This window comes from Varanus komodoensis, unplaced genomic scaffold, assembly GCF_004798865.1.
Source record: "Varanus komodoensis strain SLA01 unplaced genomic scaffold, ASM479886v1 scaffold45, whole genome shotgun sequence".
Taxonomy (NCBI): domain Eukaryota; kingdom Metazoa; phylum Chordata; class Lepidosauria; order Squamata; family Varanidae; genus Varanus; species Varanus komodoensis.
The window spans coordinates 6,379,342-6,403,337 of NW_025336011.1; the positions used below are offsets into that span (position 1 = coordinate 6,379,342).

Below are 23,996 nucleotides of genomic sequence, written 5' to 3' on the forward strand. Positions count from 1 at the left end.
AACACAGCAGCATTCTCCAAAAGCTTTATTTTACAAAATAATAATAATACAAATCATTCATTCACACACCCCAACTTGAGCCAGGTAGCTGAAGCTCATCATGATGTGTCCATCGTCTCCCCCTCTGGAAAACAAAAGGGAAAAGGGGCTTCAAGATGAAACAGAACACAACCCAAGAGAAACAGGGGCTCTCTCTACAGCAAAAGAAAGAACATCACCCCTACCCTCATCTTTGAATGTCTTAGTCCCCTCCTAACCTTTCAACTTGATAAAACCACCCTCTCTACCAGGAGAGATGAAATAGACCTGGTGCTATTAAATTATCCCAGGGAAAGCTCACTGTAACCTAGCCCATCATCCTCGCAAATGCAGCCAGCATTTAGAAACAATTGTGAGTGCTTGTTAGCTAGTGCCCCACACTCCTAAACTAAATGCCTCTTGTTCTGCTGGCTCATTTCCATGCTTCCCCACCCCAGTTTGTTAAGATGTGAACCATTATAAACTTGCAGGGCAACAAAGCATATTGCAAAGTCCTGCATAATGCTCAAATAGTCCATTTTCCTTTCCCTCTCTGGCCCTCATGAAAAGAAAACTGAAAACCTAAGTTTTCACTAAGGACTGGAGACAGTTTATTTGAAGATGGGACTTCAGTCAGCGTGCGCCCCTGGCCCAGCCTTTTACGGCTATCTGCTTTTGATTGTTCCTCATGTTTTAGCTTTCTTTTAACCAACAAATAATTCCAGGTTCTACAGGAAGGGAACAAGGAGTGGGGAGCAACCAAGCCACAGCATACAATTTATTCCAAAAGTTCTGGAATTTACCACATATGGCTCCCTCACACAATATAATTCCTCTATCCAAAGAATTTAGGAGCTGTAAGCATAGAGAGAATTTGTACTGTTGCAAACATTGGTTTGCAAATGCAGATTGTTTTACTTGCTCCTCTAAAATTGTTGTATGTATCTGTCTAAAGATACAAGCATCCAGAGAGAGGTCAACATGACAAGGCAGACTTTTCATCATTGCTATAGCAGCCTCTTCCCAGCTACGACTCTAATAATCTCCCTGACAGCATAGCTGGCTAGTCCAACACATCTGGGGAGGACCAATTTGGGCAAGACTGTTCTAGGAGCACTCCTCCTCCTTCCACGGCACTACCCTAACCCACCTCACAGGTTCTGGCCCTGTGGAAGTCATCCAGTGTCTTCTGACAGCCATGGCCTGAGCCTTAGAACTTACTTGCTGTGTCCCAAGCTGTTAGTATAATCTGTTCAGCACAGGACTCAGGGTAACATCCCAGATTCCATCCCGTTCTCTACAGCCCTAACAAAACCAGGCCCATCCTCATACCTCCAGGCTAAAGGCAGAAGACAATTATTATTTTTGAGGAATCCAATTGACCTTTGGGAGGAGTTGCTGACAGTGAACTGTTATCCTGTGAATATCCAGAGGATGCTCTGTCTGGGAATTGCAGATTTTTCAGAATGGATGAAAGTAAATACATGACACTTGGCATAGGACTGTCACTAAAAGTGGCCCTGACCAAAGCAGAGCCCTCCATTTTGGAAAGTATCTTGTCATATGATTCGAAGGCAGTATTATGACCACTGCAGCCTTTCCCCAAATTGGTGTCCTCCACATTTATAGAACTAAATATTTGGAAAACTGGCTGTGGGAGCTGTAGTTCTACATAGGTGGAAAACACCAAATTCACAAAGCCTACGTTAAGGCAGAGCTGACCCTGGTTCTGGAAAAGTTCGGATGACTGCTTTCCATGGATTCTCATATTGTTACTCACTGAGTTCATTGAACATGAAGGCATCTTGGTACTCCTTCATGTACTGAGTGGAGCGCGACTCATCAAGGAACAGTGAATACACACGCTTGATGTCATCTACCTGAACCTCTGTGCCCTGTGGATGAGGAGGAGGGTCAGCACTTCTTGGAGAAAAGGCAGCAGTCAGCAAAGGACTCCATACAAATGCCATGACAAGACAAGACAAGAAAAACTTTTAGCATTTACCCTCCAGTTAGACCTAGAAATTGGAACCCAGGACTCCCAACTTCAAAGCCCTCCCTCAACCCCTCCCCAAGAAGCAAGGGATGTGGGATCATAAGCAGGCTCCTATGAGCTATCTAGCTCCCTGCACATCATATACTCAAACATGGATGTTCCGAGCTGCTCCAAAACCTGGTTCACACCTGCCCACCGAACTTCTTCTGGTGCTCATCCCTCCCTAATGAAGTGAGCCGAGCCAGGAAGAAGTCCACAAGTTTCCGTGGCCCCCTTGTTATGCAACTGGGACTCCTCCCCAGCAGCTGTTCCTGGCAGCCTACCTTCATCCCTGTTAATTGCCACCGCCAGCAAGCAGGTGCATCAAACCAGCAAGGGATGCCAGCAAGGGAGGCATCAAACAGAAGCGCCAGCCGCCATGGCCACCTTCTTCCCCGCTTGCTGCTACCACCACCAGCAGCAGCACATGGGGGAAAGGGAGGCAGTCAATGGGCACAGTGGCCACCATTCCCGGGGGCAACCTCCTTCCTCGCCCAATAGCACTGCCACCGGCACGCGGAAAAAAGGAGCACGGTGAGCAGGCGGCCAAGCTGCTTCTCCATTCACTGTTGCTGACAGCAGCGGTGGGCGTGGAGGAACGGCACTGCTTGTGCAGCACATGGGGCTCGATTCCTGGCCCCCAGCAAACCCTGGGCACCCTTGCCAGGAACCAGAGTCTGAAAAGCCAAAGCCGAGGAATCCAGCAGATTAAGAGGGGAAGAAAACCAGCAGGGATTCTCTAGGCCATACGGAGAACTGAAATACTGGAACTTTCTCCATCTATTTCAAGTTATTTATGCGTTCATTATGTAGCAACATACATACTATTTAGTATCGTAAGGTCCCAAAGCAGCTTGACTCTCTTACCCACAGAAAGGCCCACAGTACCATCCCAGGCCAGGGCTCACCTTCCTCTTGCGGCACACCAGGCTGGCTGCTGTGATAAGCTGGATGGCATAGCGCAGGGAGGTCTCCAAGCCAATGCGGGTTAACACAGTGTAGGCATCCTCATTCATCTCAACATCTTCCTCCTCACACCTACAAGGAATATATGATGGAGCTCAAAACACAACCAGCCTATTCTCTCAGGAAAGGGGAAGATGACAACAATCATCATAGTAAGAGGGCAAAGAATTGCTTTGGAGGAGAGCTATTTTAAGCTACAGGCTATTGCATCTGATCCCTTACCGGATCTTGAGGATCTGCTTGGTTTCCTTGTCACTATAGGGAGAGGTTGAGATGATGAGCATGCGATCCAGGAGATCAATAGGGATGCCATGAGGGCTCTGGTAGTTGGTACCACGAATCCTAAATTGACAAAGAGGGAAAGACATGAATAACAGATGGTGGCAGGACCACCAAACCAGAGGGAAGAGTATGAAAGAGATGGGGTAGCAAGGGAATATCTCTAGGCACCATACACATTTCCACCCACCCCACAAATGGGGTGAGTGGGAATGAGTGAGTCCTCAGCATCTGCTGCCACATTCAGCTCAGCTATATATGGCATGCCCCGAAAAAGCACCGCTTGATACCGACAGTTGCTCTTCAGTTCTCCGGTCACCGCACCATCAGCTTCATCTGACTCTCCTGCTGGCCCGGACAAACTCCACCAGGCAAGACACCAGGGTTGGGTAACCTTAGGCGCTGGAGCCAAATCCAGTCTTCCAGATTTCTCAGATGCCCACACCTCTTCCAGCCCTCTTCCCACAACCATGGTTTGGTGCTTCCCCAGCTTTCGTGCTACGCATTTGAAATGGTCTCTCTGAAGCATGGATTCTGACAGTTGGTGTTTCAAGCTACAATAAGTACACAGGTTGCATTTCTGGCCCCATTCTTTGTGCTTCATCCCTGCCCACCTCTGGGGTGCCATCCCCAAGAGCGGCGCCAAAACTGAATTTGACCCTCATCTCTACAATATACCATGCAAACATCCACTCAAATGTGCCCTTGTCTCCCAACAGTCTTCATCCCTCCTCAACTGCCCAAAGCAAAAGGCTATGAATTGGGGTTACCATGGAGAATGTTGACGTGATGACCCCCCACCCCCAAGATGGCAACCACCCACTTCACCATGCCTGATGGCTAACTGCCTGGTGATGTTATGCCAACCTGGTGATGCCTCGATTGGTGGCCATGATGAGAACTGGGGCCATGTCACTCTCCAAGGCCCGGTTCAGGAAGGAGAAGCACTCAATGTCCAGCATGTGAACTTCATCAATGAACAGAACCTGAAGGAAAGCCGGAGAGATGAGACTGGGGTGGAGCAAAGGAGGTTTACACACCAGCAAACAATCCAGCCAGAGCACAGGGGAGAAAAGGGGTACAAAGGGCATGATGCACCCTTGAGAACAAAACTCACCCCTGGGATCACCTCAGCTTTGCCTTCCTCTCGCCACTCTGCTACCTTTGCATTGATCTGCTCCCGCACCTCTGACTTTATCTCTCCTGTATCACCTGGGGGCACACACAGGTTTGAGCAAGGCAGGCAGGATAAGTTGCTTTCCCATAAGTTCAACCTCGTCATGCAGATACAATGTCTTCTAGAATGACTGATTTACCCACCCAACCTCAAGATGGGCTCTTAAGATCATTATTTTCAGGACCAGATGAGAGAGGAAATGAGCTGTGCACCATTTCAGTTCATCCTGTATTAAAACATCCACTTCATGTTTTAGGCTCCAGTCTCCAAATCACTTAATACTGCTCAAGTAACTCAGTGTGGTAAAAGCATGGAAGAGTAACTGAATTGTCACCTTTTTATCCAACACTTCATCTATGCTCAAGGTAGTATACATGGTAGCACCCACCCTGGTCCTTTTCATGGTGGTTTATGAAGATTTTTTTATTGTCTGTATGACTACAGCATCTTTATAGGAATAATCTTATAATCCTACATTATTCTGTGCCCGGTCTATCAATGTAACTTTGTCTCATGCTCCTCCAGGCACAAGCCCTGTTTCTAATCTACTAGGAGTATCATGTTCAGCATCACATGAAGGTCTTTTTGCGTTTTAGGAATTTAAAAGGAATGTAACCCTGAATTTGCATTGTTTTTATGTAGCACTGGTTGTTGCGCTATATTTTTAATTGCATCTGTTGTATATCTCTGTTATGATTCAGAGAGTACTGGTTACTGTGTGGTATAGAGAATAAATACATAAGCTGTCCTCAAATTATTTGAAAGGCAACATTTAAATGTACTTAAAATGAAATAACTTAATCCCCTTAACTCTATGTTTTTATAATTGCTTCAAGTATACTTTAGTAAAGTTCTTCTTTAATTCCCTGTCACTGGATGACCTTAATTATTCCCAACGGTGAGGATGCAGATAGTGCTCCAGTGCTGGAGCTGGGAAGCAGAGCTCTGACCCCCCTCTGCCATACAGTCTGTGCAGAAAGAACCACACTGACTATTCTCCAAGATTGGGAAAGTGACAGAGAGAGGAAAGGGGGTATTCCAGTAAGCAGGGAAGGAAAGAGACTGGAGAGGCAAGGATATGAGCTATCCTCTCAACTTTCCTTTCCCCACCTCTCACCCCGCCTTCAAAACACTCCAGCTACACAGGCCAAAAAAGCTTCACTAGCAAAATGTACAGGGCACAGATCATCTCCATCTTCCTCCTTGTGGCTTCGGAGTTCAGGGGCTTACAGGCAATGCAAAGGACTTCACCATAAATAACTTACAAAGCTCCAGTACCCCAAATTAAAAAGTAGAAGAGAGAACCGGATACCCCAGATGTTTGCAACTATAACTGCTGTAAGTCCCAGCCTATGGCCTCTGGTCAGGGATTATGGGAGTTATAGTTCAATATACCCAGACAGCACTAGGTTGCCTAAATGTAGAGAAAACACACAACAATATATGATACACAGGGTAACATTCCCACAGAATCCCAACAATGCTCTTAGAACCCCTTCCCTGACAGAAACCACTTGCCCCCAGGTTTCCAATACACCACACCTCCACTTTTCTCACTCCCCCCCCCCCCCCCCCCCCCCCCCCCCCCCCCCCCACCCAGCACCAGTCCCTTTCATTGTCATACCAGAGAAGAGGGCCAAGAAGCCCTGTGTGCGGCTGTTGATGACATCGATTTCATGCAACGAGACCGTGTGCACCACTTCCTTGCGCTTCTGCAGCTCCCCATCAGGGCACTGCACAAATTTTGTCTGATAAAGATATACAATTAAAAACGATTTAATCCCTTCATTGAATGCTTTTAATCCAAACGCTTCCTGCATGCACCACTCCCCAGTCCAACCTCCAGGCAGCTTTCTGCAACCTAGCACTTCCCGGATGTGCTAGAACAATACCCAGCCAGAGGTCACTCCATGACCCTGCTACCTAGAGTGACTGTGGGACTGAACTGAAGCTCTTCTGCAGCCAATGAAGGTGCGCTACTCCCAAGGTATGGTTTGTAAGATCCAAAAACATTGCACCTCACAGGGCACAACCTATTTTCCCCTCCCCAACTGAGCTTTGAGGGTCTTTACACCCTCTCTCTGATGTGTCACTTGCCCCACCACAATACCTGTGAACCCATGGCATCATAGTCTCGTGCCCGGGTAAAGGAGCGCCCCAGCTTCGTAATCTTCCCTGTTGCTTTGTCAATGGTGATGACATCCCTGTAGAAACAGATGGGAAAAGAATTCTTAGGGCTGGGTCCTACCATTTGGCCCTGGATGAAACGCACTTCACAACAGATGCCCCCACCTTCCCCTTAACTACTTCAGAAAAGAAGTTAATTTCTCTTTTCCACTCTCAGTTGAAAAAAAAAGGGGTTAAAGCAAGGGTGGGCAACTTGTGGCCCTCCAGATGCTTTGGTCTGCAACTTCCATCATCTTACCCTTGGCTGTCTTGGCTAAAGCTGATGGGAACTGTAGACCAAAACACTCAAGGACCAGAAGTTGCCTACCCCTAGGTTAAAGGATGCTTAAAAGGGTATTATGAAATCTATTATATCAACCTGGCTGTGTCAAGCCCACCTGCCAGGGCAGTTACAGGGAATAGGGCCCTCCTCCTCTGCTGAGAGAATGAGTAATAACCAGCCATTTATTGCTCAAATTCAACTGTGTGGAGTTACAGGCACTCTGATCAGCTCATGTAACTTTGTTGGACAATACCTGCATTCATAAGTTAATATTATTGTATAGTATCATGTTGGAACTGGACAACCTCTTGGGCATCAAGCACAATCCTAATTTGTAGAACCATGACACTAACAAATGTAACTCATTGCTTCAGGATAAAGAGGGATACCATCATATGGATGTTCTGTAAATCAACACCTTTAGAATTTAGTGCTTGTGTATCATTTTAGAACAAGGCATTGTTTTTTGGACCTCGAGCTTTCAGGAGCAATGACTGCACTGGCTCTTGCTTCTCACCTGAACTTCACCTGCCTGAAACTGCTTTCCACCCCACCCTACTCAAACTCACCCAGCCTGCACTTTCTCCTTGGTCAGTGATTCTATCATCTTGGTGCCCAAGTCATAGATTGTCTCCATCTCAGTAGTCTTCAAGGTCAGCTTCCCCACCTTAGCACCCTGCAATGTGAAGGGGACAATCAACATCTGCCTCAACAAACAGGCTGCTACACAGAGACTCATCACTACTAGGCAAACGGACAGAGCCCGCCTCACGTTATGCTCCAATCTCAACTCACAGTGCCAGTCGCCGGGCGATCGATTTGGATCTCCACCACTTCACCTTCAATTATTTCTGTCTCCTCCCTGCAAGTATTAAGGGGACAATGAAATGTCACAGCAGACAACACAGTGGACCACAGAACGCCTCACTCCTATTAGACTCCCCTCCCACATGAGCTGGAACTTCAAACTCAATTGAGGAATCCTCCTGCTTCTCCCATTGGCTTCCAGTCCATCCAGAAAGTCACCAGCTTCCTAGCTTATTTGTAAATTTTTCAGTCCTAACTTATGATTTTGCCAGCTTAAGACAATGTACAAAATATTATAAAAGCTAAACAGTAAAATCAAACAAGCATGCTTAAGTCCTACTTCCACTTTCTGCTAGTCTTCCAAAGTTTCTTAGAATCTTAGCTGTTGGTTCCCACACATCTGTTTTAACCCTCTAGGCCACAGATTCAACTGCTGGGCCCCAGAGCAACCCCTTCCTGCAGAAGCTGCTAGACTGCTTCAGTGCCCCCTCAGAAAACAAAAAGGCTCTAAACTGCTCCTCACTTGATACGGACGCCGATGGAGCGACGGAAGGACTGAGTCAGGGCCTCAGTCTTGCTCATCTCCAAGGAGAAGATCTCACTACCAGAAATGGCTGTGAAAGGTGTGTCAAGACCCAGTGCCTGTGCCATTCCTGGAAAAGGAAAGGATAACTTGGTTATTATGAAACTCAGCATGAGATACAAGCCCAAGTCCTCACTCGATTGATACTGCAACACTACAGTTTAAAAAGGAACCCCAAATTAAGGGATGGCCAGCTTCTTACAGCCACACTTTTTAAAAATGCAAGCAGACTGCTTCTGTTTTCTAGAACTTGTATCTTACCCATGGCAATGGCGGTTTTCCCTGTGCCTGGTTGACCAGCAATCAGGACAGCCCGGCCAGCAATCTTGCCCTCCTTGATCATTTCTAAGATCACACCAGCAGCACGGCGAGCAGCCAGTTGGCCTACCATGCCCTGGGACACCTAGCAGGAAGAAAAGGGGGTAAAAAGTGAAAAAAATAGTAAGCCCTCCAAAGGCCCACATGACCTTCTTTCCCACAATACACCTCTCAGATACTTATAATCCTTCCTTGTATATATGCCGACCTACCCATTTCTTGCACATTCCCACTCAATAATACTTCCCTTTATTTCCCTTCCTAGTCCATACTGCCCCTAGAAGTGACCACATTGCTATTCCTATGATTTTCATTCTAGCTAACTGCATCCACAGTTCAATGTCTTTCACACCTGCCTCTTGCATACAAATGGAGGGATTCAGGTCATAGTTGTGCATTTTTGGATGTTAGTGAATCTTTACTTTCATTTGCAGCTGGCTGAACAAAAAAGAACCAATGAGAGGACACAGGGAAAATGTAAACATTCAAACACAAGAAGCCATAATAGCCTACAGGCAAGACAGATAACTTTCTGGGGAACACTCAGATGCTAGAAGTAAGAGGGCCAAGAAACAATTTCTCAAATGAGGGTCTATGTAAAAATGAATCACCTTTATGTTCTGCATGAAGGCCCAAATATGTCCCCCCCACACACACAGATACACACCAAACATCTCTGAATCTCCATTCTGTTTGTATGTATAGTAACCATTGAGTACTCCATTGTCTCACACTGAGTCAGAATTTGCCATCTACAGCCTCCCCGCAACTTCCTTCTCCAAGTACCTGTCTGGGTTCCAATGTATCATCCAAGCCAAGACCTCGGATGTGGGAGTGGGCACCTGTGCATGAGAGAAAGAAACACTATTTGAAAGGAACATAATGAGTCTACATGTGTACATGACTGGAATATGAACCACTAACTCATCTATCTCTGCATTGTCCCTAGACCAGATGCTGATTTTAGGCATTTTATTTCTATGAAGAAAGCAGTATAATCTAGAACAGACTTTCCCACTTGGTGTTCTCCAAAAATCATGCTATCTGGAAGGACAGAAGCTGCAGTCCAACACATCGGGAAGGCAACTGGGGAAAAGCTGGTCTGCAGTGAAAAATTTGACAATAAACTGTCCTATAGGGCAAAGACAGAGACCGTGCTTGAGGGGCAATGGACACTCACCAATGCGTTCAATCCGGGTGACATCCCGAACTTCAGGGACCTTTGTAGCCTGAAGAAGAAAAGATTTAGTGAGGCTTATCACTAATTATTACCTTTTCTGCACTTTTCCCATTTCTACAATCTTCTATTTTAAATGCACTGCCTACACTGTATTTTAAGTGTGGTTCTACTATAGATTTGTGTAAGAGCAGTGTGATTTTGGTCGTTTTATTTTCAGTTCCTGGAGCTTGCCTTTTTCACAGCAGACACCAACTGGATTCACATTTTTAATGACCTGTTCACTGCAAACACAGGGTTTCTTCCTTGGTCAATCACCACAACCTGGAGAGATCATGTTGCAGCTCCTCACAATTCCTTTTTGTTTTGTGTACCCTAAATAATGTGGTGTCATCAGCAAACTTGGACACACTACTGCCCATTTCTACTTCCAGATCACTGTAAGCAACTAGAGAGTCAGAAATCCTTACTAATCTACTTGAAACCAGCCAGAGATCTACGAGCAGATCTCAGTCTACCCTTTGTCCATTGCAGACTTAGAACAAGGAATAAAAAGCAGCATCAAACTTGAAATTCTCCATTCAGTCATGAAACTCATTAAGTGAACTCAGACTAGTAAGTCTCACTCTAACCCTCCTCAGAGTTATTGAGAGAGCACAAGGAGCAGGGAGCAGGGGGAGAAAACACTGCATGCTACCCTGAAGAATGGTGGAATTAAACAAATCATCAAATAAAAGGCACGAATTACAGAGATCTGTCTATTGCAGGCAATTTATGGCCTTCCAAATGTTGTTGACCTTCCAATTCCCATCATCGCTCAACACTGGCTATACTGGCTGGGGCTGATGTGAGTTCCCGTCCAACGACGTCTGGAGGGCCACAAGTTGACCACGCATCTCACTAAGGAAAGCGAAAGGAGGTTGCTGCCCCTCCACAGAAAACAGCACAGAAAAACAGATAAACCGGAGTCCAGAGGTGCAAGGGGGGACCTTTTTTCCGAGCGGAAACGAATATTGAGGCTATCGCTCACCACAGCCGTTGCCATGCTGCCACCGCCAGCGATGTCTCGCGCCGTCTCCAAGCGAGAGCGCGCCCCGCCTCCTCAACGGGAAGCCGTGACCGGAAACCGGAAGCGATCCTATGAAGCGGCCGTGCTCTCGCTGACATCTATGGTCGCTCGGTCCTCCGGCCGTCAGTTTCCTCGCATTTTCAGGCTGCGATGTTCCTTGCGCAGGATAGACCTGCGCGTAGGGTGTTTTCCCAAGACGCACTTGGTATTGCTACCATCCACCGGATGCCAGTTTTTTCCCTCCATTGCTGTAAGATCTGTTCCTCTGGGAAGGGGCGCTAGCAGCCTTCCCCAACCCGCTGACATTCAACGGTAGTGGACTACAATCCCCATCATCCTCCTAATGCCGGCTGAGCACAATGGGAATTGTAGGTCAGCCATTTCGGGAACACCAGGTTCGAAAAGTTGTAGGCACTGCTAGAAGGGTGGGATAGACATCATCTAAACAAATGCATATTTTTAAAATAAATACACTTTAAAAATAAGATTTTGACTCCAGCAGACTTCTCAGACTTGGTGCCCTGCATTTTTTGGACTACAATTCCTAGCGTTCCTGACCATTAGCTACACTGGGTGTCATTAATGGGAGTTCCCAAAGAAATGGATGACACAAAGTTAGGAAAGGCTACAATAGAAGGTCTGTTTATCCCACTGAATATATTAGTTATGTTTTAGGAATGGCCATTGTGAATAGCACCCTGCCACTGGCTTAAACTTCATTATTTCTCTCTGACTTATCCATGCCTCTCACTTCATGTTTTTGTGTGTGCACACAGACACTGCCTGAAACTCTAACACTGCAAACACATCCAAATTGACGTTTCATCAATTTCGTGAAGTGAATTATTCAACAAACGGCTATGCCATGACATGTCTTTAAAGAGCTCCAAACCGTTTTGTCTGTGTTAAGTGTGAATGTGACTTCATGCTGTAATTATTAATAAATCCCCCTAGGTATGTATGTTCCTTTACAGAGCTATATAAACATGTTTCTACTCCCCGGGGACTTATACAAAGGATCTGGGTGTTGAGGAGGGCTGGAATGCTTCATAGGAGTCCATTTTAGTCTGGGATGCTGTATGCACAACAGGTGTTCTAACATTTTGTGTGCTGTATATATTTAGTTATTTATGCTTATTCTCACTTGGAAATTTTACCACTGAAAGTTTTTAGGATACTTTTAATTGCTTTGATGATTTCATTTGTAAGCTGCCCAGAAAACTTACACACATAATGCATCAAAGCCTGTATTGTTTTGGATGAACTGCTGGGTTGTTTGGCTGCTTCCAGTGTCACGCTAACCAGGAACCAATAGTGAATTGCTGAGTAAAAGCAGAAGAGGCAGACATGCTGCAGGCAGCTTGCTCATTCTCTCCCAACAACCCTTCACACAATGTGCTTTGTCCCTACATGCAAACAGCAGTAATATTATTAGACAAACTTATATAAATGTAGTCAAGAAATACATTTTATAAAGAAATGTGTGTGGCTGAAGCAGGATTCATGTGTCACAGGGAACACCAGAAAGAACAAACATACAACAAGCATATTTAACACTGAAATTTTTTTAATTAAAATGTTATATTTAAAAATATACTGTACATAACAATCACAGATGCTTCAAAAAAAAAGCTATTAGTATTTCACAGAAACATTGCTATATCCCTGAGCTTGAGGGTCAAATTAGGTTCAGAGTCTTGCAACCTAATCCTACACATATTTATTTGGAAGGTGGTCCCATTGAGTTTAACAAGACTTATTTTCAAGCAAGTTTTGTATAGGGATTATATATCTTTATTTATATATATTCAGGCCTCCCTTCCATCTGCAAAGCCTCCCCAAATGGCTCCCAAATTTTAAAAAAGATGCACAAGTACAATAAATACCAACAGAACAATCAAGTATTGAAACAAGCACCAAGTATGATTTTGGACTAAATTTTAAATCAAACTATCAGTCTTTTCTCCATCCTATGCCGATGCCTTTGTTCTCTCTCTCCTTTTTAACAACTTCCATATCTCCTCTCCCAAGTAAAAAGTCAAATTTGAAAAACTAAACTCCAAATTCTGCAGGAACAGATCTGCAACATAAATACAATATGCCAGGCTGTGCACGACTGTCAGTTTCTCCAATTCATTCCATGTGCACTGATTGATTCTAAACTTCTGCACATTTCTAGATCCTCAGGACTTGAGTAAAACTCCACCCATGGTTACAAGGACAAAAGCCTCTGCCTCAGCTGGCCTTTACACCTTGGTTTAAGGAGAAGATGGGACAGTAAAAAGTTATTCAGCTCTATAGACCTCAATGTCTTTCATTTTCTGCTTAGTTTGCTTTTTGGTTATTGACGAGGCAGGCCTGTCTTAGGACTCTTGGCAAGAATGAAGGACTGACCCATAGAATCATGTCCTGAAATAATAAGCAAATATCTGCTTACCAGGCTCATTAACAAGCTTGCATTCTAGACTTAGGCTGAGTTAATTATATTATGGCACCAACTACACTTAACTGCCATCAGCCTCAGCATAACCGTGCTCATCAATCGTAGTATGACCATGTCAATCAATTGATCAATTGCTAGTATTTATTTATTTAGAGTATTTTTATACTGTTCATCAGCAGAAAGGCTCTCTGAAACAGTTTACAATAGATTAAAACTACCCAAACACCATAAGCCAAAACCCATTACAGAAGACCAAAACACATCATTTAAAATATAACCCAAACTATAAATTCAAAACCCACACACACAATGTATAACGGAGCATACACAACAAATCAAGGGAGGGGGAAGCAGCAATCCAAGATACAAAACCATACAAAATTTAATATACAATATAAAACAGCTATTCAAATATTGGGAAAATAAAAAGGGCTTTGCCTGGCATTGCAAAGAATAAAGACTTGGCACCAGGCGCACCTCTTTGGAAAGCTGGTTCCATAAACAGGATGCCACAACTGAGATGGTCCTTCCCTTTGTGACCTCCCTTCTCCAGCGAGCTTTGAAGCTTATGGTGAGAAAGAGCTTTTTTCCAATCAGTGGAGTCTTGCATGATATAACTACATCAGCTTCAGGGTTACAACTTCAAAGCTCACACCTGTATCAATGTATGCTTTGCTATAAGCAACAGGCGTATCTAAAGTGGGCACTTGGGCTAACCTCTCTTTGTTTGGACTCCTGGACCAGCAAGCTTCCCTGTACATTCATCCCAGCTGATGAAAGCATTACTGACTGATTGCTGTTATTGCATGTATTGTAAGTTACTCAATAGGCTAATCTCCTTGGAAGCAAACCTGGATCTCGCATATCTTTTCTTTGGGATTCCCAGAACCTTTAAGCCCACAGCTGGGCCAAACATCAGCAGTCACATTTCCCCTAACAAGTCACAAGAGCATAAGCTTCACAGTCATCAGAGCACTGGCTCAGGGTGGAGGAGTGGCTAGTCGAGCTGCAGGTCAAACTTCTCATCCTGGGCCACAATATTCTCCTACACAGAGAGAAGAAGGTTAATCAACAGCCATTTCCACAGCAGCCACAATATAACAGATTTTCCACAGTCTGTCTACTGTTCTTCCATCATGTTACAACCCTAACACTGAGAAGGAAGCACCACTATTGATGCAGAGGTGAAGGAAGAGTAGCAGGGCAAAGAAGAAGCTGCTGGACCCACATTCAGTCCCCAGCCCCAGCTTTTGTTGGCCAAGAGCTGTACAAGACAGAGGTTCTGAACTGGCCCACCCCCAGGCACAGCTTCTCCTTATGAACTAGTTCCCCTTTCACCAAGGGCCTCACATTTCCTGATCCTGCCCCCTCCAACAGATGCAGTTCACTAGGCAAAAGAGTTTCAGCTACTGCACAATACAGAAGCGTAATACATACAAAAAAGCTGATGGAGGAACAGGGTTCTAGACTCCAGTTCTAGGTGCTCCACTCTAGAACAGCCCTCCCTTACTTGGTGTCCTCCAGGTGTTTAAGACTCTCAAGTCCCAGTCAGCATGTCCAATGGTGAAGAATGCTGGGAGTTGCAATCCAAAGAGCACCAGGCTGAGGAAGACTCCTCGAGGGGTGCTCTGGCCCAAGAGGGATAAAAAGCCTCAGTTGAGCTCGAGTCCCCCAAAAAGTGGAAGGGCAACTTATTGTCCTCTAGATGTCTGGGACTACAAGTCTCATAATCCTCAGTCATTGGTAGTGCTAACTAGGGCTTTCTGGAGCTGTAGTCCAATGCATCTGGAGAGCACTGAATTGCTTACCCCAGGAATAAATGGTTCACTAGAAAGCGCCCTGGAGGGTCCTACAACTCCAATCTGGCTCTACCAGCTAGAGGACTGATGAGTCTGTGGTGCCCTGTGGACTGACTTTTGCATTCAAGCCAGGACTCTTGTAGTCCTCCCATTAAATATCCCTTGGTTCCATTTCACAGAAGCGGACAGAAGGGCTGGAGGGTGAACCAGCCAAACTACATGCCTCATAGAATACATGACCCTTTCATGCAAGGGATCACTTTACTGCAACATGATCATGTTCAAGTGCTTTCCCACAATCCCCCATGTCATTCCTGATTGACAGTGCATTCTGGGCCAAATATTGCCAGCCATTTCTTTTCCACTGAAGTGTCGTGCATGAAGCTCCGACAGAAGCAGTGATTCACGAGGAGGACTTGCACTTGATGACCAGTGTCCAAGAATCCACCCCACAAATCAGAGTAGGGACAGCAGAGCCAGCTGCTGCGTCTTCCTCTGACTCCCAGCACGTTGAGCAAATGCCCGGTCCTTTATTAGAGCCAGGGAGCAAAGAGAAAGAGGAAGCTGTGAGTTCTATTCAGAAAGAGGCAGAGCAAACTGCCTCTTCCCCCGCTGATGCTGATCTCCCCGAGTCAGAAACAGAAGACACAGTAGGCCTTGTGAATTTTTCAAAAGCTGAGAACAGGAGAATTTTACGTAGATATTAAGATTTGTTTACGGCAAGATTTATTACGTAGGAGGGAGGAAAGGCATGACTTGGGAGAATGATCCCACGTGGGCTTGGGAAGAGAAGCCATTAGGGGGTTAACATCTGTATAGCAAGGACCACTATTAGAGAGCTTATCTATAGAGTTGGAAATCTTGTAGACAATTAGCATTAAAGGACTTTATTGCTGATGAATGTGTGGATTGTTTACATACTGGGCTGGCAAGCCATCACATGAATGCACTTTTTTGAGTCATGTTTCACTGTCTAACAGATAGAGTGAATGATTGATTGATTGAAAACTTTTATATCCTGTCTGCTACTGAGGTCTTGGGATGGTCTTACAATAAACAGGGTGGAGCCCAGCATCTAAATTAATTGCTATACAATAAAACCCCACATTAAAATCACACTCAACCCTTAAAAAACTGGAATTTTCTGGCTTGACCCAAGCAAACTCCTTGGTGTTGCACAAAACTTCCCTACCTACCCAGCCACCTTGCTGCTGCAGCCAAGGCACAAACATGTCCATATACTGCAGGCTGTAGCCCATAAGGGTGTGTACTGCGTGGCTGTTGATTCCGGCCACTTTCCGCGTGAGCTCCATGGTGAGGGCCAGCTTGGCCAGCTGGGGGCTAGGGACACCAGGTGGAGTCCGTGACGTGAAGGCCTCAACCAGGCGGGAAAAGCTGCGGTATGACAACCGGGAGACGGAGCTGCGTAGCAACGGGTCGGCCTCAATCTGTCAATGATAGAAAGGAGGGAGAAACCCATAAAACTTCAACTGTCAGGGCGAGGGCAGCTTAGATTTCAAATCAAATGATCTACGCATACATGCATCCCCGGATCCCACCCCCATTTTTTTTAGCTATATACGTATAATTAGAAGAGCACAGCATCCATAGCTGCCGCAGAGTGCTAAAGGATTAATATTACTTTTCAAGTAATTTAAGTTTGACCCTTTGAGCACTCTGAGCTACTATCAATGCCATTTTCTTTACTTTTTAAGTGGCGTTTGGTTTGGTTTGGTTGCCCTTTGGATTGTACATGTGTTGGAGGGTGTAAACAGCCTTCCAGCTTCCCAAAGCAGCCCACTCCTAGTTGGAACCCAGTTGGAACCAAGAGCTACGACATCCATCGTTCCCACTGCTGTTGTTACAGAAATGAAATAATACCACCCATAACCAAAGCTCTCGGGGCAGTTTATATATTAGTTTCTCATATTGGGGTCCCCACAATGGAATCTGCAGGGATATCATATAGCTCCCAGAAAGAAAATGCCTTCTTTCGCTCAATTTCTAGCTAACTGTCTCTAGACCTTTGCCTTGCCATTAAGTTTCCCCTCCCAGCCGTGTTATTTCTCTCACCTTTTTGGCTCACTCTTTCTCCCCATCCCAGCCATCAGACCTGCACTTTTGGGCCTCTTTGTATTATTTCCCCCTCCCTCCCAACTTCACTATTTTTCTCCCCACAATCTCTTGAGGCCATTTTTTACTAGCCACATCCTTCATGAAAACCATTTTGTGGTGATGCCCAGAGCAATTTCTTAAATCCCATGGGTCCAAAAGGACAGGGCATTCCTGTCTTCTTTTAACTTCATACTTTTATACTGACAGGTAAAGAAGAAGAGAAGATGGTTAACTAATAATTCATTGCAGTCCAAGCTTGTACCTCCTTATTGATGTCTCCAGCCTGCTGTTCTAGGAGGGCAAACAGTTTCTGGAGGATATGCTCTTTCTGTCTCGCATACAGTTCTCCAGGTAGCTCTTCTGGATGATCTGTAACCAGGAAGACCAGTGCAATTCTAAGGTATTAAGATAGATGGTGTGGTCCCACCAGGAGGTAGTGTAGAGAACGAGAGACGAGAATTGTGGAACATAATCCCTAGAAAATAACTGTTCCAGGAAAAGGAGCAGGAACGAAAATGTATCACTGTTATCTGACCCGAGCCTTGTGATAGGGCAGGGTATTCCCACAAGTAAACAGATCCAATACCTGGTATATTGGAAGCAGTGTCTAGGGGAAGTGTGTTGATCTGAACTGTGGGAGAAGGCACACTTGGTACTGCCACAGGACTAATCAGCTGTTGCTGTTTCACCAAGTGGTCCAGCTTCTGGGCCACCAAGGTATAAAACTCAGCATCCTCAGCCTTGGTACCTAGAAGAAAGAATGGGAAGTAATTAAAGCAAGGCACAGAACAAGCCTTACTCTGCATTACTGAGATACTTACTGGCTAGTAATGCAGCCAAAGCTAAGGGATGCCACATGACCATCTTCTGTTGATGAAAGGATACACAAGGTTTTGACTTAAGCAAGATGCTTCAACAGTCAAAATATTTTTGTAAATACAAATAATTCAGGAGGGACCCTGGTGTGAATCAAGGCATTTGTCCATGGGGAAAAGGGTGCCCATGGGCTCTATGCTGGAGACACCAGGGCTGTAACACTGGCAGGGCACCTATATACCAGTCTTTGTAAGATAGACTTGTCTGGTAAAATACCACTATTCTATTCTATTCTATTCTATTCTATTCTATTCTATTCTATTCTATTCTATATGCTGCCCTACTAGGAATAGACTCTCTGGGTGGCTTACATTTATCCCATCCTTCTTTAAATGAGGCAGGATATACATACTTGAGATTTCTAACATGGCACATACAGGCATGAAGACACCTTTCCTGGCATCTTGCTGAGCTCTCTGCCCTTCCTATTTTATTTTTAAGGAGGTTTTTACTTTGTTACAAAATGCTTAACAGGGAAGGCTTGCTTGCTGTGAAATGTAGTGCTATTCTCTAGAACCATCTTTACTGGGATTCAAAAAAGTGGACCTCAGGCTCAGCCATTGCTTTGTGCTTAGATTCTTATGCAAGATACTTTTATTTTAGGCTCACCAGTTTTTTGTCTGAGAAATTACTATTCTATGACCAGCTATGCCCATCCCTGCAGCCATTTTATACCTGGAATGACCCAGGCTTCCATTTTACGAGCTTCATGACTGGGTGTTTTCTTACCAGCTGCTTGGGGCTTCTGTTCCTCAGTTGGCGGTTTGCTACAGTAACAGCTGACAACAGGCAAAGAATTAGGCCGTTGAGATGGGTCAGCAGGACCCACCGTCTCCTCTGAGGTGGCACCCTTCTTCCGCAGGAGGCTCTTGAAGGAGAAGGAATGCTTCTGGCGAGCCCCTTCCCCTCCCTCGCCTCCTGCCTTGGACTGCTTCAAGGAGTCCTTTGAGGAAGGCTGTCTGTCTGTGGACCGACGCGGGCTGGGCCGCCGTCGCAAGAAGTGTTTGATGCTAGTACGGAAGCCATGTTTTTTCTCCTCCACGCGGTTAATCTCCTCATGGATGAGGGTCCAGGCTGGACACTGTGGCACATGTTCAGTTGGGGACCTGCAATGAGAGGGCAGCAGTAGAAAACTGGGAGTTTTGGTCACCAGTCAGCCTAGAATTTTCTTTAATAAAAATTTGCATGTGTTTCTTCCTTTCCTTTTCAAATCTAAAATGATTTCCAGAGTATCAAGCAATGAAAAAATAACAACATTAAAATTAACAACCCCCCCAACTAAAAACAGCAAAACAGTAACAGCAGTAGCAGCTGTTAAAAGCATCTAAATTTCAATGCCCACAAGATTTCTTTGAAGGCTCAGTTTAATTGCATTTAAACAGGAGTGCTGAGTACTCTGAATTACTTTCAGCAAGTTTATTTATACTTCCATTTATACGCTGCCTACTACCAAAGTCTCAAGATTTTAGTGTCCCATTCCATATAAGAACTGCAGCAGGCATACTGATTTCTATCGAACTTGGGACTCTTTTTATAATTGGCTGGAGAAACGGAACTTGGTGTAAATTTAGAGATGTTTTTCAAACTATGATGAATTAATTTGAATTTGATATTAGAATGTTAAAAAATATGTAGTAGGAGGTTGACCCAGTGAATCCAATGTTTGTGATGTTTGATTTTTTTTTTAGTGTTCGTTAAAAATTTTAATTTATTTATATATATATATATATATATATATATATATATATATATGAACTGCAGAAGGCTTGCAGGCTATACTGGAAAGCATGGCATGTAAGAATAGGCCTGTAGGTCATTAGCTTTGCCTCCTTGATCTAAAATCTTTGGGAACATAAAAGCTCTTCACCTAGCACTAAAAAGATAGCAAAGTTGGCACTAAGGGAATTTTTTATGAAAGTTATTACAAACAAGAACCGCCACTGCTAGAACAGTCTTCAGGTCAACATCTGCTTTACTTCCTTAGGACAGGTGGATCCCAAAAATTGGAAGATGATATCAAGCTACATTCCAGTCTTGCCCAAATAGCTCTTGGCCACCAATGCCCATTTCTCCTAGCTAGATGTAGTAGGCCTCCTTTCCCCCTCTCTCAGACAGAATGCAAGATGATAGTTCCTGGGGAACAAAATGCAAATCACACTTCCCCAGAAGAAACCAGGCCTAGATTCCAATCCAGAATTCATCACCGCAAGATCTTCTCCCACAAGTCCCTGAGGACCCAGGATTCCTGCCCAGCCCCAGATTTAATTTTCTACATTTCTCAGAGATGCCAGAATGTTGCTTCTCAACCCATTTACCTGTGCATGTAACTTTGGGGATTATGGTAGCATCGGCCCACATGGCCTGGGGCTCCTGCCTCTCCATTGCACAATGCTCCTTGCAGGAATGCTTCTAACACCCGTCGCGTCTCTTCTTCCACCTGCTTCCTGGGGGGTACTGGACTCCTTGACATGGGTCCTCAGTACCACCAAGCTAGCTTGGCACACAGAGGAGAAATTTACCTCTCCTTTACATCTATCATCACCCCTGGAAAGGAAAAAAGAGACCCTGACATAGTATATTAGCCCTTTCCCTTGCATTCCTTTCCTCTTATGATCATGCTTTGCATCATGTTTCTTACAGCCCATTATTATTTATTATTATTTATTAAAACATTTCTATGCCGCCCCTTGCCGAAGCCTCGGGGCGGCTTACAACACAATAAAATACAATAAAATACAAAAATAACAATATAAAATTAACAATATAAAACAAATAAGTTTTGTTTTATATATAAAATAAGTCGCCCTGGCCAGATAAATAAGCAAATATTGTTAACAATTAAAATGACGTTTAAATAAAAAGGTCTTCGCCTGGCACCAAAAAACAAATAACGATGGCGCCAGGCGGACCTCTTTGGGGAGCGAATTCCATAGGTTGGGCACCACCGCAGAGAAAGCCCTCCTCCGAGTACCCACCCTCCTAATTTCTTTCATGGAGGGTTCCTGGAGAAGGGCCTCTCCCGCAGATCTCAAGGGGCAGGCGGGCATATATGGACAACTGATCACAATACACCCCCAAAACTTTACATGGATACAGCCTTCCTTCCGACTCACTCTGTTTCTATGTCTTTTCTCCCACTGTTCCTACCTAGTATTATATCATTTAGAGAATACCTAATTCAGCCATTTACTCAAAGACAGTGCCTATTCATCAGCTAGAGCTGTATTCCTCACCCAAATCATGCCACAAGTAAAGATAATGTCAGAGCAAAAAAGAATTACAAATGTTCCAAGTAAGTGACCCGTACCACAAAGCTGGAGGGTATTTTTAGATATATCTGTTTTAGATATGGTAAATAATACATGCATTGATTAAAGCCCCACATTACTGTTTACAAGATCTACAGAAAATTGCCTTCTTTACTCCAAAGAGCACTAATTCAACACACACCTTGGTTTTACCTGCTCTGTTTTCCTCTAACTACCCTAACACCTATTTTAGGCGCAATGCTATGCAAGTTTAAATAGAAGAATAGTCTACGGTTGGTTACACATGCCAGAGAATACAGGGAATCATAGGGCTTTTTTCTGCCTAAATTTGCATAGGATTGCACCCTTATTCATTCAGCCTATGAGTTGCCCTACAGCCAATCAGGATGACTCACACAGATACAAAATAAAACACATTAAAATCAATTATGAAAACCCAGTCGAATGCTTTTTTTTAAAATCCACAAGATTTTAAAACAGCAGTTTAGAGCAATGAAGATTAAAGCACCAAAATCCTAAAAGCGAAACAAAAAACCCTAAATATATCTACAAGGTAAACATTGCTTTGCTTCACAACTCCAATCCTTCGCATATATAATCCCTGCTCCTCTAAACCACCAGTCACAGATCAGTGACTGTCCCCAAATCCTCCCTATTTTTTCAGACTGGGAGAGCAGTATGAGGCTTGTCTACCCGGAAGTAAAGCCCCCTGCACTACAATGGGTACGAATAAAAGTGTACAAGACTGAAACCTGAAACTCTTTCTCTGTGTCACCTCTCGTTGCCTTTCCCCCATTCATCGCCTTTCTCGGATCCCTTTCCCCACCCTTTGAGAGTAGATCAGAGACCCCTGTTCTGGGGACTTGAGTATCCCACGGCCGTCCCCATCCCTAAACCACACTTACTTAACCCACAACTAGGAAAGTCGACCAGGTAAGTTCTCACGCTCCTCCGCTACACTCAAAGTTTGCACCGCGAAAGCGCACTCTCAAGTGCAAGATTCAGTTTCTTATTCACTCGCGAGCAGCGGGAAAGGGGTAAGTAGGCGGGTTTGAGGGGGTGGAGCTCCGTAGAAGCCGCGCCCACTGCGCTCTGAGTCAGACTTGGCCGGAGACGGCGGGGTTAGAATGCGGAGGGCGGGCGCCAGGCCGGCGGGCGCGTTTAAGGGAGCGCAAAGGCGGAGGATGGTGCTACGCAGGGAAGGAGCGATGTTGAACAGGACTCCCAGATTTCTTACGTTGTGGACTTTGCACGGGCATCTGGTCTACCGCACTAGGAGTCTGGCCTTCTTTAGGACTACTAGGGCAGATCTTTCATCTGATTCAGCAGAAATTTTCTTATATTGTTAAAGCTAACATCTTAGCTAACCATTCAGATGATACTAAGGGCATATTTAATGAGTGTGATGACTGTGCGTCAAACTCATAAACTGCAGGGTACTTTAGTCCAACTTTCACCCTTCTGAGAGATTGCGCACACAAGGAATCATGGGTACAAATCAAAGTTACAAGGTAGTTGGAGTAACCAGCTATATACCTGTGATCCCTTAACTTATTCAACAGCATTTTGTCAGGGTTGGAAAAAAGTCTAAAAGGCGCAATTATCATTAATTTGATGCTACAGACATTGCTTCTACATTCCATGCCAGCAAGTTTGCTTTGGACTCGGTTAACAAAGATATTGTTCCGTCCTGCCACTAGAAATTATTTCTATCCCAAATTAGGATTGTCAAAACATGTGAGCTCTACCCCACACACCCTGGGCATTGCAAGTATGGCTTGGCATATTTAACTTGGTTCATTTGGGTCATTTGTTTAAAATGGTCATTTTTTCAGAAATTTCTAGCAACAATGGTATGCTAAATTTCAGCGTTGTATATTGTTCCTCTTGTCCCTTTAGATGGCTTCCTTCCAAGTCTACAGTCTAAATGTAAGACTTTGCTCTGTTTCCAGAATCATGGGGCACTTGCTATGCTTCTCTGATACCTTTAGTTTCTGTTGTCTGCTTATGTAGAAAATTACGTAACAAGTAGTAGTATAGTGCAAGAGGCACCTGCCTTAGGCATAATTAAAGAGTCAGCTGACTCAGATCTACAGGAGAGCCAGACACCAGCATGCTTAGAGGTTTAACAAAGGCATCTGGCCAAAAAGGCACTATTGCATTATCATTGAACCTCTGCCTAGAGCACAACCAATGGAACACTGTTCTGTTTGTGTGTTTTTTTAAGAAATCGGTCCAGACAATTATAAGTCATGTTACTTCTTTATTTATTCATCTCATTTCTATCCTGCCTTTTTCCTTCCAAGGAACTAAAGGTGACATACATAATTCTCCTCCTCCCCCCAATGTTATGCTCACAACAACTCTGTGAGGCAGGTTGAGCTGTGAATCTGTGACTGGTTCAAAGTCACCCAAAGTTAACTCCATGGATGAGTGGGGATCTTCTGAGTCCCATTTCTGCACTCTTAACTGACTCTTTCAACTTTGGTTCTGGCATGAATTATTATAGCATTATCAAGATCAGAGAAGAAAAAATCTTGCTAAAGAATTGGCATGGGTTCTGCAGTCCTATCCATGTCCACTCAAAAGTAAATCCCATTGAGTTCCACAGGTTTT

At 44.5% G+C, this 23,996-nt stretch overlaps 2 protein-coding genes across 3 annotated transcripts; both read right to left on the minus strand.

Annotated features, from left to right (window-relative positions):
- Positions 1-10: 10 nt before the first annotated feature.
- RUVBL2 (RuvB like AAA ATPase 2) lies at positions 11-10,887 on the minus strand. Its single transcript, XM_044444650.1, has 15 exons — positions 10,840-10,887; positions 9,813-9,861; positions 9,419-9,474; positions 8,576-8,717; positions 8,255-8,384; positions 7,720-7,786; positions 7,494-7,600; positions 6,586-6,679; positions 6,100-6,223; positions 4,416-4,510; positions 4,166-4,284; positions 3,242-3,361; positions 2,962-3,091; positions 1,799-1,913; positions 11-124 (listed from the first exon to the last, which is right to left on the minus strand). The coding sequence occupies exons 1-15, from the start codon at positions 10,852-10,854 to the stop codon at positions 99-101; spliced, it is 1,389 nt and encodes a 462-aa protein (XP_044300585.1). The 5' UTR covers positions 10,855-10,887; the 3' UTR covers positions 11-98.
- A 1,575-nt stretch (positions 10,888-12,462) lies between these two features.
- Positions 12,463-22,358, minus strand: BCL2L12 (BCL2 like 12). Of its 2 annotated transcripts, XM_044444773.1 has the most exons (7): positions 22,286-22,358; positions 20,427-20,655; positions 18,841-19,217; positions 17,822-17,983; positions 17,498-17,604; positions 16,317-16,568; positions 12,463-14,366 (listed from the first exon to the last, which is right to left on the minus strand). In XM_044444773.1, the coding sequence occupies exons 2-7, from the start codon at positions 20,579-20,581 to the stop codon at positions 14,319-14,321; spliced, it is 1,101 nt and encodes a 366-aa protein (XP_044300708.1). In that variant the 5' UTR covers positions 20,582-20,655; positions 22,286-22,358; the 3' UTR covers positions 12,463-14,318. The 2 variants fall into 2 exon arrangements, with proteins under 2 accessions (XP_044300708.1, XP_044300709.1); XM_044444774.1 differs by lacking the exon at positions 22,286-22,358 and having other exon boundaries at positions 20,427-20,706.
- Between the last annotated feature and the right edge of the window lie 1,638 nt (positions 22,359-23,996).